This window comes from Panulirus ornatus, chromosome 44 (genome assembly GCF_036320965.1).
Source record: "Panulirus ornatus isolate Po-2019 chromosome 44, ASM3632096v1, whole genome shotgun sequence".
Classification (NCBI taxonomy): Eukaryota; Metazoa; Arthropoda; class Malacostraca; order Decapoda; family Palinuridae; genus Panulirus; species Panulirus ornatus.
The window spans coordinates 7,747,315-7,764,614 of record NC_092267.1 but is presented as its reverse complement, the minus strand read 5'-3'; the positions used below and the strand labels follow the sequence as shown (position 1 = coordinate 7,764,614).

Below are 17,300 nucleotides of genomic sequence, written 5' to 3'. Positions count from 1 at the left end.
ACGCCGTATGAGATAATTTCCACCCAGACAACTCGTGTATGGTTTACTGAAGATGGAAATTTGTTGACGTCTAGTTAGTTTATATGCCTTTTATATTCCAAGGGGGGAGCAATAATTAGGGAGGGGATTATCCCAATTAACCTGATACTTTTACGAAAAATGAATCAAAGATGTAATTGAGAAATAATAAAAGTCACTTATCACGGAAACGGTCACTTACACACCTTCTCAATTTAACAAATAAATAAAAGATGTTATAATTGAGAAATAACAAAGAAGTCAATAATCACGGAAACAGTCACTAACTCACCCTCTCAATCTAACAAATAAAAGATATTATAATTGAGAAATACCAAAATAGTCACTCATCACGGAAACGGTCACTCACACACCTGCTCAATTCAACAGTACCGGGACGACTGAGTAACGTTGAGTTTCCCCCGATGATGATGTGAGAGCAACATAATGCCGAGCAACATCAAGTTTCATGTTGCAGTTTCATGTTGCCTGACCCATAAACGACTGAATGACATATAGTAATCAATGGGGTGAAACTCATAATGTTTTCGTTCAAGATTGTGTGATACATGCGTTGTAATAATTAAATACTTAAAAAAATGATACAAATACATGAAAAGTATCAAAGTATATGGGCAAGACATTTGCTATAAAATTGCATTATTTCATGTCCAAAAACAAAACTATTAGATAATATTTTCGTACCATCATCACTTATCTTATATTGATATATATCTAACTTTCTATTATTTCATGATGATAAGTTATAGACTTTGTAAATTCTATTCGTACAAAATTTTACAATACTTTGAACGAAGTGAATTTTATGAATTATACATAAAATCACCGAGGAAATGTCAGGCTTAATTAATTCTTTGCTCCAAACAGTTACTATTCAAATTTAAACCAATTACTTTGGAATAGAGACATTTGAAACTTACAGTAGACATTTCGTAGAGCACTGGGTACTTTCGTATTCTCATGTCAACGCGCACTTTCACATAATACATAATACCCTCCAACGGCCTGGATTCGAACCCAAGACCTTTTCCCACGTAGTATTCGGGAACAATAACTGTTAGGCTACAATGGCCATAATATCCTTCGTCTCACATCCATGAGCAACAGGGTCTACACCAGTCATTTCCCTATTAAGGGCAATCGTAGCCTAGCTAATAATGCTCCCGAACACCCCGCAAAAATGTTCTGGGTTGGAATACTGGCTGTTGAATGTTAGTTATATATATATATATATATATATATATATATATATATATATATATATATATATATATATATTTTTAAACTCGCCATTTCCCGCGGTAGCGAGGTAGCGTTAGGAACAGAGGACTGGGCCTTTTTTGGAATATCCTCACCTGGCCCCCTCTGTTCCTTCTTTTGGAAAATTTAAAAAAAAAGAGAGGGGAGGATTTCCAGCCCCCCGCTCCCTCCCCTTTTAGTCGCCTTCTACGACACGCAGGGAAAACGTGGGAAGTATTCTTAATCCCCTATCCCCAGGGATAATATATATATATATATATATATATATATATATATATATATATATATATATATATATCCCTGGGGATAGGGGATTAAGAATACTTCCCACGTATTCCCTGCGTGTCGTAGAAGGCGACTAAAAGGGGAGGGAGCTAGGGGCTGAAATCCTCCTCTTTTTTTTTTTTTAATTTTCCAAAAGGAGGAACAGAGGGGGGCCAGGTGAGGATATCCCACAAAGGCCGAGTCCTCTGTTCTTAACGCTACCTCGCTAACGCGGGAAATGGCGAATAGTTTAAAAGAAAAAAGAAAAGATATATATACACACACACACACACACACACACACATATATATATATATATATATATATATATATATATATATATATATATATTATATATATACATATATGCCCCTTGTTTCACTGCATTTTTGCACAAGTGAATTTTTGGAATAAACTCCATTCTTTCAACAAGACAGCCATCTTCCACAAATGCATTCTATCTTTCTTTTTAGACTGAAGTACAAGGATGATGACCAAATTATCGGAGCAATATCATACATATGGAACGAGTGAATGAAATTGCTTATTTTTATCATTATGAGCGGAATGATATTTCTACTGGTGTAGTATCTACAGTGATCTTAATTTAATGGTACACAGCAAATCGAAACACAGTATGGTTTTATTAGAGTGAAATCCATGAAAAAAAAGTAACATGAAACATTGAGGATGAATGCAAATTCTACATACGGGAAGGGAAGGGGCAAGTGGAAAGACTCAGTGTACGTGAGGTTAAGGCTATGTAATAAATATTGGCAACATGGGCTTAAATCTCTATAGTCTAAACTTTATCGCTGACAGTGTAGTTGCTTAGTTACTTGTATCAAGAAGGAAAAGATAAAGAAGAGGTTTTTATCAGCTGTAGAAAGGTTACTGAAACGAATTATTTGCAATATACGATTTTTTTTTTGACGATTATATTTTCATTTTTTGTCAGGTAGTAATTGTATTGCGTTATTCTAGGGTCGTATGTAGAACTAACACACCCTTGCTCTGCTACTCCATTACCCATGGTGAGTAAAGGTGTTCTTACATTCAATATTTTGAAACTACAAGTCTATGTAAAAATCTTATATCTTAACATCATTAATGTTTGGCTGTGATTTAGATACTGAACAGAAAGAAACCCCTTAACACTAAACTGCATCACACAAACAGCTTGTATATAACAACCTGACCTTGGTTAGTTCTGCAAGTTAGCGGAAGATTAATTTGAATGGGAAATTAGTCCTAAAATTTATCTTATTATTTCTATTACTAATACGGGTTAAAACTTCTTCAGTTGGGCAGTGCAATGGTAGGGAAGTTCGTCGTAATCAGTAAAACTCCTTTAAGACTGTGGTCAGAAAATAAAATACGTACAAGCTATACAGGAACATTTACCATTTTCAATTATGTAGAACACCAACATCGAAAAGATATTCAAGAAATAAATCGAACTTTAGTTGAAAATCAATATGTTGTATGGTATCCAAAGGCGAATGAGCGTGGGATTAGCACACGGTAAGATACAACAAGATTGGAATATAGCCATATTATGTTGGGTTAGCTATCGGATGTGGTAAGTTGGGAGCTAATAACAGAATGAGATTCAAAAACAGCCTCAAGTGGTCACTCGATGTAAACTTTATGTTCCTTTATGAGTCAGTTAGCTTAGGAAGTGTGGATACCACGTCTGTTGGCGAGTGTAAGAAAGGCGTCTGGTAAAAGCTCTTGATTCAAACTGAAGGCTTTCGCATTAATGCTGTATGTTTCTTTTTGAAAGTTGACAGGCAATCAGGAATTTTAAAAGTTAAGTATTTATTACAAATAAGTTACCATCACCGAAATTAGTTGGGAAACCATGTTATGCTCAACTCAAAAATGTCAATGCTCAGGCAAAATACATTTTGTTTTCTACTGGCCAAATCCTACATACAGTACTTAAAACATTTACAGAAACATAAGACCAGTTGTTTTACACTAATCATGGTATTGATGAGAAAGATATAGCAGAGAGTAACAGTCTGTACAATGAGTACAATAAGTGAGTGTAGCTGGCATAGGCTAGTGTAGTTGATATGCTCATGGCGACTGAACAGTACACCATGAACAACCGAAGTTTATGGGTGTAAAGGTACATTAGTTTTTGTCTTCTTAACCACAGCTTGAAATGACGGGTTGCTATCTGAGGCATGATAATTAGACAAATTTGGGCAGCCAATGTGCACAGATATATCCTCTTTCACAATGAACTTCATAATCAAAACATTACATTACACGAGAAATATTAGTGACCCATAGTGTACAACTAACTACAGCCAATCTAGGATTTGCAAGGTGTGTGTACCAGGAGAGTGTTGGGGTGTACGATCCAGACGGTGAGGGAGAAGGCGTACAGTGTAGTGAGCAGCTGAAGGATGGTATTAGAGGCGGCTGGCAGAGGGAAGAGGAGGCAGAGTGCTAGCCCGCCACCACAGCGACACATCTCCAACACCCTGGTGTACCCCGGCTGCTCGTACAGTATCCCGATGCAGGTGAGGGCTGCCACTACCACCACACTGTACACGAACACCACCAGACTCCCGCTCTGCCACAGTCAGGAAAGACGAAGGTTAATATTGTTTATATATAAACATATATAAACACCAGCCACATTTTTTAAAAATACATTTGAGACTTTACACAACAAATATAAGAAATCAAAAATAAGTTATCCACACAAGATTTAAATATGCAGTACCAAAGACTTCTATGTACATGTTATAGTACCGGGACAAACATATATGGCGAGGCTGGCGAGTCTATTTTCATCATTTCTAAATATATAATTATTAGCCTTTACTTTTTAAAAGTTATTTTGGTACAGGGCAACACAAAGTCAGATGAGGAGTGGCATTACAACATAGGACAGGTGGTAGGATACTACAGAACCAGGTGAGGGGTGGCAGGACAACATAAAGCCAGGTGAGGGGTGCCAGGACAACATAAAGCCAGGTGAGGGGTGCCAGGACAACATAAAGTCAGGTGAGGGGTGCCAGGACAACATAAAGCCAGGTGAGGGGTGCCAGGACAACACAGAGCCAGGTGAGGGATGGCAGGACAACACAGAGCCAGGTGAGGGATGGTAGGACAACAGAGCCAGGTGAGGGATGGCAGGACAACGCAGACCAGGTGAGGAGCGGCAGGACAACACAGAGCCAGGTGAGGGATGGCAGGACAACACAGAGCCAGGTGAGGGGCGGCAGGACAACACAGAGCCAGGTGAGGGATGGTAGGACAACAGAGCCAGGTGAGGGGTGCCAGGACAACGCAGAGCCAGGTAAGGGATGGTAGGACAACAGAGCCAGGTGAGGGGGATGGTAGGACAACACAGAGCCAGGTGAGGGGGATGGCAGGACAACACAGAGCCACGTGAGGGGTGCCAGGACAACGCAGAGCCAGGTGAGGGGCGGCAGGACAACAAAGAGCCAGGTGAGGGGCGGCAGGACAACACAGAGCCAGGTGAGGGGGATGGCAGGACAACACAGAGCCAGGTGAGGGGCGGCAGGACAACACAGAGCCAGGTGAGGGGCGGCAGGACAACACGGAGCCAGGTGAGGGATGGTAGGACAACACAGAGCCAGGTGAGGGATGGCAGGACATCACAGAGCCAGGTGAGGGGCGGCAGGACAACACAGAGCCAGGTGAGGGATGTCAGGACAACAGAGCCAGGTGAGGGATGGTAGGACAACACAGAGCCAGGTGAGGGATGGTAGGACATCACAGAGCCAGGTGAGGGGCGGCAGGACAACACAGAGCCAGGTGAGGGATGTCAGGACAACAGAGCCAGGTGAGGGATGGTAGGACAACACAGAGCCAGGTGAGGGATGGCAGGACAACAGAGCCAGGTGAGGGGGTAATGCACGTACTGTCGGTGCAGCCAAGTGATGGGTGAGGACACAGGCGGCCAGGAAGTGTAGCAGGACGTAGCAGTGGGTGGCGGACGTGGCCCGGGGCTGCTGGAACTCACGTGGACCACGAATCTGTAACAGGGAAAATTATCTAAGGGTAACCTTGCACATTCTCATGGTGCCTCTTGATATGTCCTTAAAGTCGCACATTTGCACTGCTTATAAATATCTTAGCACGAAAGTTTTGGCTTGCGTCTTGCATAAATACCTTATTAAGCACGGTGGCCGAAACATCAACAACGGGTGTGCGTGACAAGCCATAATGCTTTGTGGCAAAACATACCCAGCAGTAAAGATTCTACGTGTTTTCCTCCAACCTGGCATCTGTCATTGCAGTCTACACTCTGGTCTCATGTATTTTTACATTAAATCAATGATGAAGCAAAATTCGTAATACTGTAATAATCTTATGTTCATTTCTATATTGTAGGTATGTTTCTCCGAAAATCACCAAATGGGACATTTAGTTACGGTGTATATATATCTTTCCTGTTCCATTGTGAACATGTACAAATGGATTTGTTGGAATCAAAGGCACATTACAGGTTACTTCATTTCTTCACACCATTTCTTTGAGGTTTCAGTATAGGAATGTAGTACTATTTGGATGGGTTAGGGATCCTTGGTTGGCTCCACTGTTTAAACCACCAAATGCAACGGTTCGGGCCCAGGGGCCGTATGCAGAAAACTTCTTAGAATGCTTAAGTATGCTTAACCCCAAAGAATTTTACTTAACTTTAAGAATTTTGCTAAGCTTGTTTCTGAAAGCTGCCCTACGCTTAAGTATTTGCTCAGCAGACGACAAATATTCTAACCCAAACTGCATTTCATACTTCTTAAATCTTATGCTCAGGTTTTGCTAAGCATCGTGCTTAGTCCTTTTTCTGTGTGGCACTTAAGTCACTTACTCAGCTAAGCATAAGAATAGCAGAAATCTAAGAATTTTTCTGCATACGGCCCCAGGGTGTTTTGAGCTAGGCTTACCTCGGCTGCCTTGCTGGTGGGTACACAGTGGCTTTTTCTGAGTATAACATGGGATTACCGTCACAAGGAAACCTGTATAGCATGATGATGATACTTACGTCGGGTTTGTCTTTGTCCCAACCCGTCCAGGGGGAGCCAGGCACCCAACTAGGTCCTTTTACCAGGGCGCTGAGCCCATCCCGCCAACTTCCCATGTTCACCGCCTTCCCCATCAGGTACTTCATGTAGAACACCTGTAAGGATAGGTCAGAGCTATTGTTAACCTTGTGATTCCAGGTCGAGTGAGAGATGGAAAGGTCGAATTACAGATGATACTTGAGATGATTTGGTTAAGGACAAGATTTGTTTGTTAGAGGAAGAATCAAAATGAACACCGAATTCTTTTTATGACTGTGCTTGACTTTATGAAAGACAGCTTTGCATTGATTCCCAGCAAAATAAAAGGCAGAGTGGGATTCAGATAAGGAGAGTTTCAAGGCCCAGCACGCTCTGTCCATGATATGACAGGCATCAGTGCAAGAACGATCAAATCATGATCTGGAAGGAGGATACTAATGTCGTAGAAGGTAGGTAGAGCTCCCCACTCTAGCCGATAAGTTCTGCTATACGTCCAGCACAGCTGGAGACATTTCGACCAGAGAAGCAGTAATCGTATTACGGAAAGTGAATGTAACAGGTGCACTGGGATAACCTCTGAGCTCTCTCAAAAGTACCAGAACTGATGTTTTGACGGAGGGACTATGGGGTCGACTGGCCCAATGGACGATGATATATCAATGGCTTGGTCTGGTGATATGGGATCCAACATCTCACCTGGTGATAGAGAAGGTTGAACTTCACCGGTTGAACGAGGACGCCATAAGCGATCTCTTCGCTGGACAGCTCTCTCTGGAAAGTGCCGAAGAGATGGTCCCACAGGATGAAGACCCCGCCGTAGTTCTTGTCCAGGCAGTACTTGTTGGCTCCTGCAGAGGACGAAACCGTCAGCAACCTCTAAGACCCAAAGCCTGAGAGTGTCAGCAACCTCTAAGACCCAATGCCCTGAGAGTGTCAGCAACCTCTAAGACCCAATGCCCTGAGAGTGTCAGCAACCTCTAAGACCCAATGCCCTGAGAGTGTCAGCAACCTCTAAGACCCAATGCCTGAGAGTGTCAGCAACCTCTCTACTGATCGACATATGAGTCCCTGAGAGAGATATAAGAAGTGAGATGGTCAGTATAAATAATGAACGGGATCGTGAGAGGTCTAATGTTCAAAGGCTGGAGATGGGGTAGTAATAGGATCTCTTGGTGTTGGATCTGACAAAGGCCATATCCGAATACAAAATTCGAGCCTCTTGCGGTAGGATGGTGTATCATGGAACGTTATATCGCTGAAGGAGTTAAGAGAGTCATTTACTCTAACCTGTTGGAGGCGCAGTGTTAAGTTTCACCCCAGGTCTGGCACCAGTGACTGCTGCCTTCGAGGTGAGACAAACTAAGCCATATCCACTTAGTTTACACGTATGTTGTTCACCATAAAGTTGTTATGAGAAATTATTAACTATCGGGTGAAATAAAACAGGACAAGTCATTGATGTTTCATGGCTGTACTTAGAAATCTGACAGAGAAAGGGACGAGAAAGTGGATTTTAGTGCTTTTGAGGGATATGTATTTGCAACGTTAAAGCAATGAGTCAGCTTACCATGGTGGACGCGGTGATGTGAGGGCGTGTTAAAGATGTGCTCCAGCGGCCCCAGCGTACGGATGGCCTCGGTGTGAATCCAGCACTGGTACAGGAGGTTAAACTGGGCGTGGGCCAGCATGTGTGTGGGCGGGATCCCCAGCAGGGCCAGGGGCAGGTAGAACACCCAGGAGAAGAGCCGCTGGAGAGGCGAGTGTCTCAGACCCACCGCTACAGTCAGGTCCTGGCTCGTGTGGTGCACTTGGTGGATCGCCCACAGTACCGACACCTCTGCCGACACACACACACACACACAACATTAAGTCCCCCTCTTTAGCATGAAAGCTTAATTAACTGATGTTTATATTGTGGTGCATAGTACACCCTGACAGTCACTTGAAACCGACTCCAAGGATTTCGGGTAATCTTTCCGTGGGGCTTCACCATCTGTCGGCGTCATCCCCTAACCAGCAGGTGGTGAAACCGTCCAGAGGCTTCACCAGCTGCTAAACCTACTAATCATACCGATACAACTGGTCTCACTGTTCTTGTGGGCTTTCTCCGGCAGTAACTGAGACACCGTGTTTGTTACTTTGACGCCCCCACCATCGAAAATAATACCAGTATTCAACATACAATGTCCTGAGGTGTCCTTCTGAATATTACATATCTCCATACATCAAAGCCTATCCACTCCCGGTGCCATATCTTCAGCTGTGTGAGCTTTTACTCACGCTCTTCTGGTAAACAGATCATGTCAACACACCTGGGAGAGACAGAAATCACTCACAAACTTTTTACACTTGTGTTTGATTATTTTCTCTAGAGGGTAAACTATAATGCGTTTTGCCATGAAAATCGAACGCTTCGTATGGACTCTTGGATAATGTAAACAAATGATACAATCAACCTAACCAATGTCTTAGTGTGCGCTACCGTCGAATTCTGATTCAGATATATGTATATTCTGGTATATACATCATCATCTATAGGTTCTAATGAGTTGTCTAGACCACTGGTGAAGCCCCGTTCAACAATTATAAGTGCTCTTACTTAGTGATACATCTAAAGATATTTTACAAGTTAGTATCGTGGAAGACGTAGTGAAATGCCGAAAAGCATTTAACTGACCGTGACTGGCGCGATGTAGCCAATAGTAGCCTAGGTCGATGAGCACCACCATTCCTATAAAGCCCAGGAGGGAGTTTCCAAGTGGCGGGAAGATGGCCCAGTTCTGCCACACCCATATGTACGCCCCGTACTCCACACCACGCACCAACAACCTGTGAAAGAATGTTTAAGATATAAGATTCATCATAAAAAAAAACTACTTTGTAAGTGCATTACTATACTGTGCAAATATCCTCTCATTCTTTTTTGAATATGCATATCACATTTGATGGGGGAGACAAAAGTTGTTCCTAAAATAGCCAATTGTTGCAAAGGTGAAAGTCAAATTGTTGTGTGGTGGAAAATTGCTTTTGATCAATCGAGGTTGATAAACTTCTCCCGTGGAACTGAAATGGGTCTGATATGAAACTGCAAAAGCTGGTCATTTAATTCAGCTGAAGCTGTGGAATAAACTGGGTCAAGTTATTGAAGTTTGCAACAGACGATGGTTGAAGATGTGACGGGATAATGGTCAAAAGTGGTACTGGCGAGTCGTTATTTTCATGATTATCATGCCCAGAGGCTCCTCTGATCTTAATCTTAGAGGAGAGACTTTTGACTGACCGTGTTCTGTCCCGTTGATGTTTTTTTTTTTTTTTTCATATGCAAAATAAGGTTCAGCCATAGGAAGAAGTATTGCATTCACGATAATTGTACTTTTTTTTACCAAATGACGGTATGTTACACGAACGGAGCCATATAGCAACCGCATTTATTAAATATTAAATTCACTGGATGTAAAAGCTGTAAGGAAAAGTTATGGGTGTGAACCAAAGGTGTGACCTTACTTGCTGATTTCGTAGAGTGTGGCGTGTGCGAGGCACAGGATGTTGTCGTGTAGGCGGGGAAGGCGGGCGTCCTGCCACCACAACGCCAGGTACTCCAACACCACAAGCCACATCACCCACCATATGCTCTGTCGACACACCACACAAGAACTTATGAGTGTAAGGACAGTGTATCACATGTACTGGAGTCCGCAGCTGTACAGCACAATCGTGTGCATTAGCCTGCAAATCGGACAAGAATGATTAGTTAACCGCGGGTGTAATGTCACTTTTAGTGAGGATGTAACGTCGTCTCGTCAAAGAATCCACTCCAATTAAGTCTACGTTTCACTGCTACTGGAATTAGCGCAGCCTGTAGACAGAGGTCCTAGAGACATATATATATATATATATATATATATATATATATATATATATATATATATATATATATATATATACCCTGGGGATAAAGGAGAAAGAATACTTCCCACGTATAAGGCGACTAAAAGGGAAGGGAGCGGGGGCTGGAAATCCTCCCCTCTCGTTTTTAATTTTCCAAAAGAAGGAACACAAAATGGGGCCAAGTGAGGCTGTTCCCTCAAAGGCTCAGTCCTCTGTTCTTAACACTACCTTGGGAAATGACAAATAATATGCAATATATATATATATATATATATATATATATATATATATATATATATATATATATATATATATTATCCCTGGGGATAGGGAAGAAAGAATACTTCCCACGTATTCCTGCGTGTCGAAGAAGGCGACTAAAAGGGAAGGGAGCGGGGGCTGGAAATCCTCCCCTCTCGTTTTTTTTTTAATTTTCCAAAAGAGGGGATGGAGAAGGGGGCCAGGTGAGGATATTCCCTCAAAGGTCCAGTCCTCTGTTCTTAAAGCAACCTCGCTAATGCGGGAAATGGCGAATAGTATGAAAGAAAGAATATATATATATATATATATATATATATATATATATATATATATATATATATATATATATATATATATATATATATATATTCCTATGAGTCCACGGGGAAAATGAAACACGAAAAGTTCCCAAGTGCACTTTCGTGTAATAATCACATCATCAGGGGAGACACAAGAGAGAAATATAACAGTCAGTTGATATACATCGAAGAGACGAAGCTAGGACGCCATTTGGTAAACATGTGATTGTTTTGATGTTTTGGACAATCACATGTTTACCAGTGGAATACATAGGTTACAAAGGTGTCCTTGCTCATGGATGATATATAATTGATATATGACTGAGATAGAGGACAGGGTTGGGGAGAGATTATAGATACAAAGATATAAACCTAATTGTAAATGTGACAAAAGGACCCAGCCGCCTGGGACGACGACCTGAGGTATCCCTGAAAGGATCCCTTTCCGGATTACCAGTGTTATAGGATTAGATTCTGTCTTTGGAAGGATCCCTTACCGGATTAGTCCTAGTGCTTAGGCTTATTCATGGTTTATTATTGACAGCGTTCCTTGTCGGCTTAACTTATTGGCTAGGTTTACAGTTTATCCTCAGGAGTTCCTTACTAGGTTAGCTCTACATCTAAGCTTACAGTTTGAACTTCGAGGGTTCCTTACCAAGTTTATCATTTATGCTTGGCTAATATCTTCTTCTTTGAGGGCCCTAAACTTGGTTTGCTCAAGGTTTGCACAATTGAGGGTCGCTATATATTGGGTTTGCTCTAAGATTTAAGCTTATGATCTGTTTTCAGAGTGTATCTTACTGAGTTAACTCTAGCGCTAAGGATTATAGTTCTTAGAGGGTACCTTACCGAGATTGTTATGGTGCTGGGGTTATGGTCTTTTCTTAGAAGGTCCTTGTGTTCGGTCTAGTTCAAAAAGGTCAGGCTATCATCCCCAAGGAAAACGTCTCCCGTAGCCTACCTCCCCGAACTTTCCGTCCCTATTTTACCAAGTTTGATATTGATCTCCATTGCTCTAGATTATAACCTGAGCTTTCCGGCATAAACTATAAAGTTCCCTTCCATAAATCAGGTTTAAGATATGGGCTTCCTTCAGGCAAGGTTCTCATACGTTTAACACTAAAATTATCTCCCACCAAAGTTTCTTGCGCAAAATTTTTTTTCCTGTTATTGCCGCTATCAACAGCTAAACCTGCTGCACACTTGGTGTTTACCCTGTCAGCAGTAGAGCCAGTGGAATACAGAGGTTACAAAGGTGTCCTTGCTCATACTCTTTTTTATTTCATTACTTAATGTTCAACTTCAGCTTTCACGCTACTGTTTTTATTGATCATCGTTCTCAAACACTCATACCATTTCGCAGCTTCTTATTCTTCAGTCACACTGATATTTCACTCATAGCAGTTGTTTTCAAAAATGAGATTCTTCCTTACACAGTCATGTACAATACATGCTGTATCTTTTACCTTCACACACATTAACAGTCCATCCTACATTGGAGTCCGCATCTTCCCGTTTCCTGTTAATACAACGGCGTCATCCGCAAACAACACTCGTGACAAAGTCTATTCTGCTCTGCCATTTTGCAGTAAACCTTTGCCATTCACCGCACTCACTCCGCGTACTGCCTCACCTGTGGAAACGTTAAACAACCACAGTGACACTCAACAGCCTTGATCATCAGATTCTCATACCAACCAGCTTTTAAAAAAGACTTCATTCCCCTGCGTTGTACCTCTCTCCTCACGATCCATTCATACACGATTTCTTCTACGCCAGCATGCCCACAGATACACGTGTAGCAGGTACAGTTGAGACAGGGTTAGAGAGGAACATGACACCTATGTTTCTGGTGAGACAAGAGTACGAAGCGTAGCGTGCCTGACATTCCCTCATACAAGGAGATCGGTCGAAGCCTATCACATCATGACGATGATGTGTAAGTTAAGCCTTTTTCTTCCTCGTCGCGCAGACCAGAAATTTAAAAGTAAAGGCAAAAAGAATTAGAGATGTGTGGGAAAGAAAAGGTAAGATATGACCTACACGAAAATCGAAATAAAAATCTAGAAAAATATCGAAAAATCTATCAACTGGGATTGAGATGTTGTGGTGGAATAAGCTATCAGAGTACAAGGTAATGATGTGGTGGAAAGAAGGATGCAATTTCTCGTCACCACAAGTTATCATAACTATTAATAATATCTGACCATCGATCTAACATAACTCGTGTGTCTGAAGTATGATATGTTGAGAATGGGATGATGGGAAGGTTGTGGCCATCAGCCGACCGCATAATAGTGAAGCTGCGGGCCACCTGCTGACCACATGATAAGATGCGGGCCACCTGCTGACCACATGGCAGGATGAGGCCACATGCTGACCTCAAGAACGTCGTCTCTCTCACGTGGAAAGACAAAACCAATATTCGACATAACGAAGGTTCGATCCTATCCTCGCGTACGGCTGGGGAACGCGCTTAAATGAAGGATCGAATTGTTCTTCTCGAGAAGTTAATTAGGCTTCCATCAATGTATCAGTTTCTCGGTCACACATGTCCACACGGACACTGGTGTCAGGGACCTAATGTGATTCATATGCCAGCGTCGTCTACTTAACCAGCAGATCCCTGGAAAAAGGAACAGTATTAGGTGAAAGAGTGCATGACAACTAGCAGTATACCGTGTACTGTGGGCTCACAAAATATGAGGTTCATGCAACCCAATCCTCCTTTACCCCGATCAAATTAAGTGTCAGATGTGGAAGTTACTAGTATAGCTTCGGTGGTCACGTACCCACCTTCCTCATAAAAAAAAAGTGATCATATTTCAGTTGGGGGAATGGTTTCCACGGTTACCAGGGAAGAACCTAGTAACAGTAAGAGCATTCGGAGGTTGAGGAGGCGCCTCGTCAACTCTTTTTAAAGACGTCCACCATTTTGCCAAAAGTGTTTTTATCTTTCGCAAAAATGTAAGCCATGAAATGCATGTATGATGCCTTACTGTCTCCATTAGTGTTTATGTATTTTTGAATTTCTAAACAAGATACTGAATGTCTTTTTCTTTCATCAATTTCCTCTACAAGAGTACTTGTAGATGATCATTAAGTACTTGGAATCACTTGTACAGACCTCCTACATCCAAGGTCTTGGAACTTACTACTTGCTGATCCCAATTCTACGAAGGACTTCGGGCTTATTTGTTCTCAAGAAGAAGTTCGTGACTCCATGGCTGGTTGGTGATTCATAATCCTCCAAGAGGAGAAATGTACAAAGATATCAATAAAAGGAACAATGAAGATGTAATAAAAACGCGAACTTCTAAGATATGCTATTGCTCTGGTAATGGGGGGGACTTCAGTCATTAACACATAGATTGAGGAAGCTTTGATTCTCATGAAAAAAACTTAGTCATGGAGGTGTATGTCCTGGGAGCGTATATATGCAAATGTCCTGCATCTGTATGTCACTGAGCATACTACAATCATAGAGGCTAATACATCATCATTAAGAGATGTAATCCTCACATACCGTCGCGTGAAAAATGAGAATATATCCTCACACACTGTAGCATGGAAAATGAGAATATATTATCCTCATGCATTATAGCATGGAAGATGAGAATGTATTATCCTCATGCATTATAGCATGATAAATGAGAATATATTATCCTCATGCATTATAGCATGATAAATGAGAATATATTATCCTCATGCATTATGGCATGATAAATGAGAATATATTATCCTCATGCATTATAGCATGATAAATGAGAATATATTATCCTCATGCATTATGGCATGATAAATGAGACTATATTATCCTCGTGCATTATAGCATGATAAATGACAATATATTATCCTAACACATTGTAGCATGGAAAATGGGAATACACTATCCTTACACTGTAGCATGATAAATGAGAATATATTTTAAGATAATTGGAATAAGTGATCATGTAATGCTTTAGTCTGATCATGTGGTAGATGAAGAAATGAAAAAAGAACAATGATAAAGCCAGACTCAGTTATCTTAAGCTAAATCAAAAGAATCTCCACAGTAATTCAACTTCTTAACCTTCCCGTACCCCGACTTCTTCAGACCTGATCAATGCATAACCAACTCTCCAACCCATATAACCACTCTTTCTCGTACCTCTCTATCCTCTACTTCAGTTTTGGGTGATTCAACATCGAATCATCAGTCCCTATCTCATCCCACTGAACCTATGTCGTCTCTTATCAAATCCTCGCGCCTCAGGGTCTTTCGAATGCTTTCCCAATTCTAATTGGACAAGGTGCATGGCCCAGATGGCATACTTCCTCGAGTCATATGGGAGTGTGCCTTTGAGCTGGTTCCGGTCCTTGCTCGTCTATTTCGTCTCTCTTAAATCCCAGACTTTTCCGTCCCCTTGTAAGCACATCTTGATGCAGCTCATCCCCAGGTAAGGATTCAGCTCTAGCCCCATCTAACCATTGCTCCACTGCTCTCATTTTCGCTGTAGACAAAAACGTCTGAAACTTCCTCTAACTCACTTTCTCAACCCTTACGACTGAATACGCTTCGTGTGATCGCTAATATGATTTAGCAGCGATAGATCCACTGGTGATCTCTTATGGGACTCGCCTTCAGTAATCCCCTCACAGGGATTCTGGTGAAACTTATGTCATGGCACTAAACATCTTCAGAGCATTTCTTTTTTTTTTTAACTTTCCTTCCTTTGGCTGTTCTGCTTCTGTCTGTTCCCTAATACATAACTTGCTTTCTCATGCGTCCGTTGCATATTGACGTCGAAAGGAACGGCTTTATCCCCTCTTATCCTATCAACAGCGGTGTTCCTTGAGGTTCTCACCTGTCGTCTACTTTCTTCTTTCTGTAAATGATCTCTATTCCATTTCTAACCCTGTTCAGTTTAACACATTTCAACCAACTGTTCCTTCTCGCCTTCCTTCTAATACTTGTTCTCTTTCTCATGCTGAACATATTTCCTCTCATGTATAAGTTAGAGATCACACATAAGTCCATCGTGGAGGAGAGAGGAGTAAAGTGCGACCTGGTCACAACCTTTTGGCCTTTAAGCTAATACGATCACGTCACCAGTAAGTAGTTCTATAAAAGATGCAAAGATATAACAATTGTTCATCCTCCCCTTAAGGCAGGTCGATGAACTGGGTACTTGAATTAAGGTAGGGTGTTTAAATATATACTTTTATAGTATGGTGAATGGAATGAAACAATAAATGATATTGTAAATGCTGAGACCATGCAAAAATTAAAATATTGTTGTACGAAGTAAAGAAAGTTGAAGAGATGGGGTCCCACGAGCGTAGAACTCCCTCCCGTACAGTACACGTGTAGGTAACTAGTACCATGACGGGCAAGCAATGCCTGTGAGGGCGGCAGGGCGTTGGTGGATTCAACCTCCGTGACTGTCAGCCTAAAGTCTCACCTGCAGTGTGTAGCCGGGTTCGACGATGGCGTCCACGGAGGCTGTGGTTTTCCAGAGGCTGTCATTTTTCGCTCCGTCCTCGCACGCTATCTTGACTTTAAAGGCGTCCTTCACACACGCGACGGAGGCGTTTAAAGCCGCCTCTAAGTCCGCTTCGTCTAACATCCTGGATGGATTGTCTCGGGCGTGTGTGTCTTTGGTAGTTGGTCGGGTGGGATGTGGTGTTGTGTCTGCCGTGGACGGTGGCTGGCGGTAGAGTGACTGGTGTTGTATGACAGGCCCGTCAAGCCGGTCGTGTGCTACTGTTGACGTGGCTGCCTTGCTCCTCCCTCCCCCACGACACTCTATGACACTCACGCCTTCTGCCTCGCCCGTCTCTCAAATGGAATGTCATCCAAGCCTCATCCTGCGGGTAGGCAGTTCTGTAATGCAGTTCCTCAGCTTACGTGAAGCCCCCAGGCCCGACCGAGGTGAACTGGTTCCTCCACATGTCCTCGTAAGTGTAAAAGTGTCCTTATACACACTTTACATGTAGCCTTATACCACATATTTCCTGTCGTCATGCTCATCTTTCTTCAACCCCTTATCTTATTCCACCGACGCTTCCACTGACTGACGCTTCCAAGTCTTTCCTTCCTCTCCTGGCTCCAGTACTTGTTCTTTTTCTCGCACTGAACATATTTTCTCTCTTAATTCGAACTTGCGCAGAGCCTCCGAATGGAGCAGTAGTAACTTGCTTAATTCAACAAGTACAATAAATGCAGTTCTTGCCAATATATCTTTCTAAATTT

General features: G+C 42.1%; 1 protein-coding gene across 2 annotated transcripts in view; it reads right to left on the bottom strand.

The window, feature by feature from the left end:
- Nucleotides 1–2,467: 2,467 nt before the first annotated feature.
- Nucleotides 2,468–17,300, bottom strand: part of LOC139762701 (alkylglycerol monooxygenase-like) — a 255,753-nt gene continuing 240,920 nt past the window's right edge. Inside the window, exons 1-8 of one of the 2 annotated variants that reach the window (XM_071687686.1) lie at nucleotides 16,510–16,863; nucleotides 10,122–10,249; nucleotides 9,295–9,446; nucleotides 8,185–8,454; nucleotides 7,314–7,465; nucleotides 6,599–6,733; nucleotides 5,475–5,588; nucleotides 2,468–4,153 (exon numbers count right to left, since the gene is read on the bottom strand). In XM_071687686.1, coding sequence (XP_071543787.1) covers nucleotides 3,890–4,153; nucleotides 5,475–5,588; nucleotides 6,599–6,733; nucleotides 7,314–7,465; nucleotides 8,185–8,454; nucleotides 9,295–9,446; nucleotides 10,122–10,249; nucleotides 16,510–16,674 — 1,380 coding nt within the window. In that variant the 5' untranslated portion in view covers nucleotides 16,675–16,863 and the 3' untranslated portion in view covers nucleotides 2,468–3,889. Of the gene's footprint in view, nucleotides 4,154–5,474; nucleotides 5,589–6,598; nucleotides 6,734–7,313; nucleotides 7,466–8,184; nucleotides 8,455–9,294; nucleotides 9,447–10,121; nucleotides 10,250–16,509; nucleotides 16,864–17,300 lie in introns of those variants that run through there. The other variant, XM_071687687.1, reaches the window with a different exon arrangement.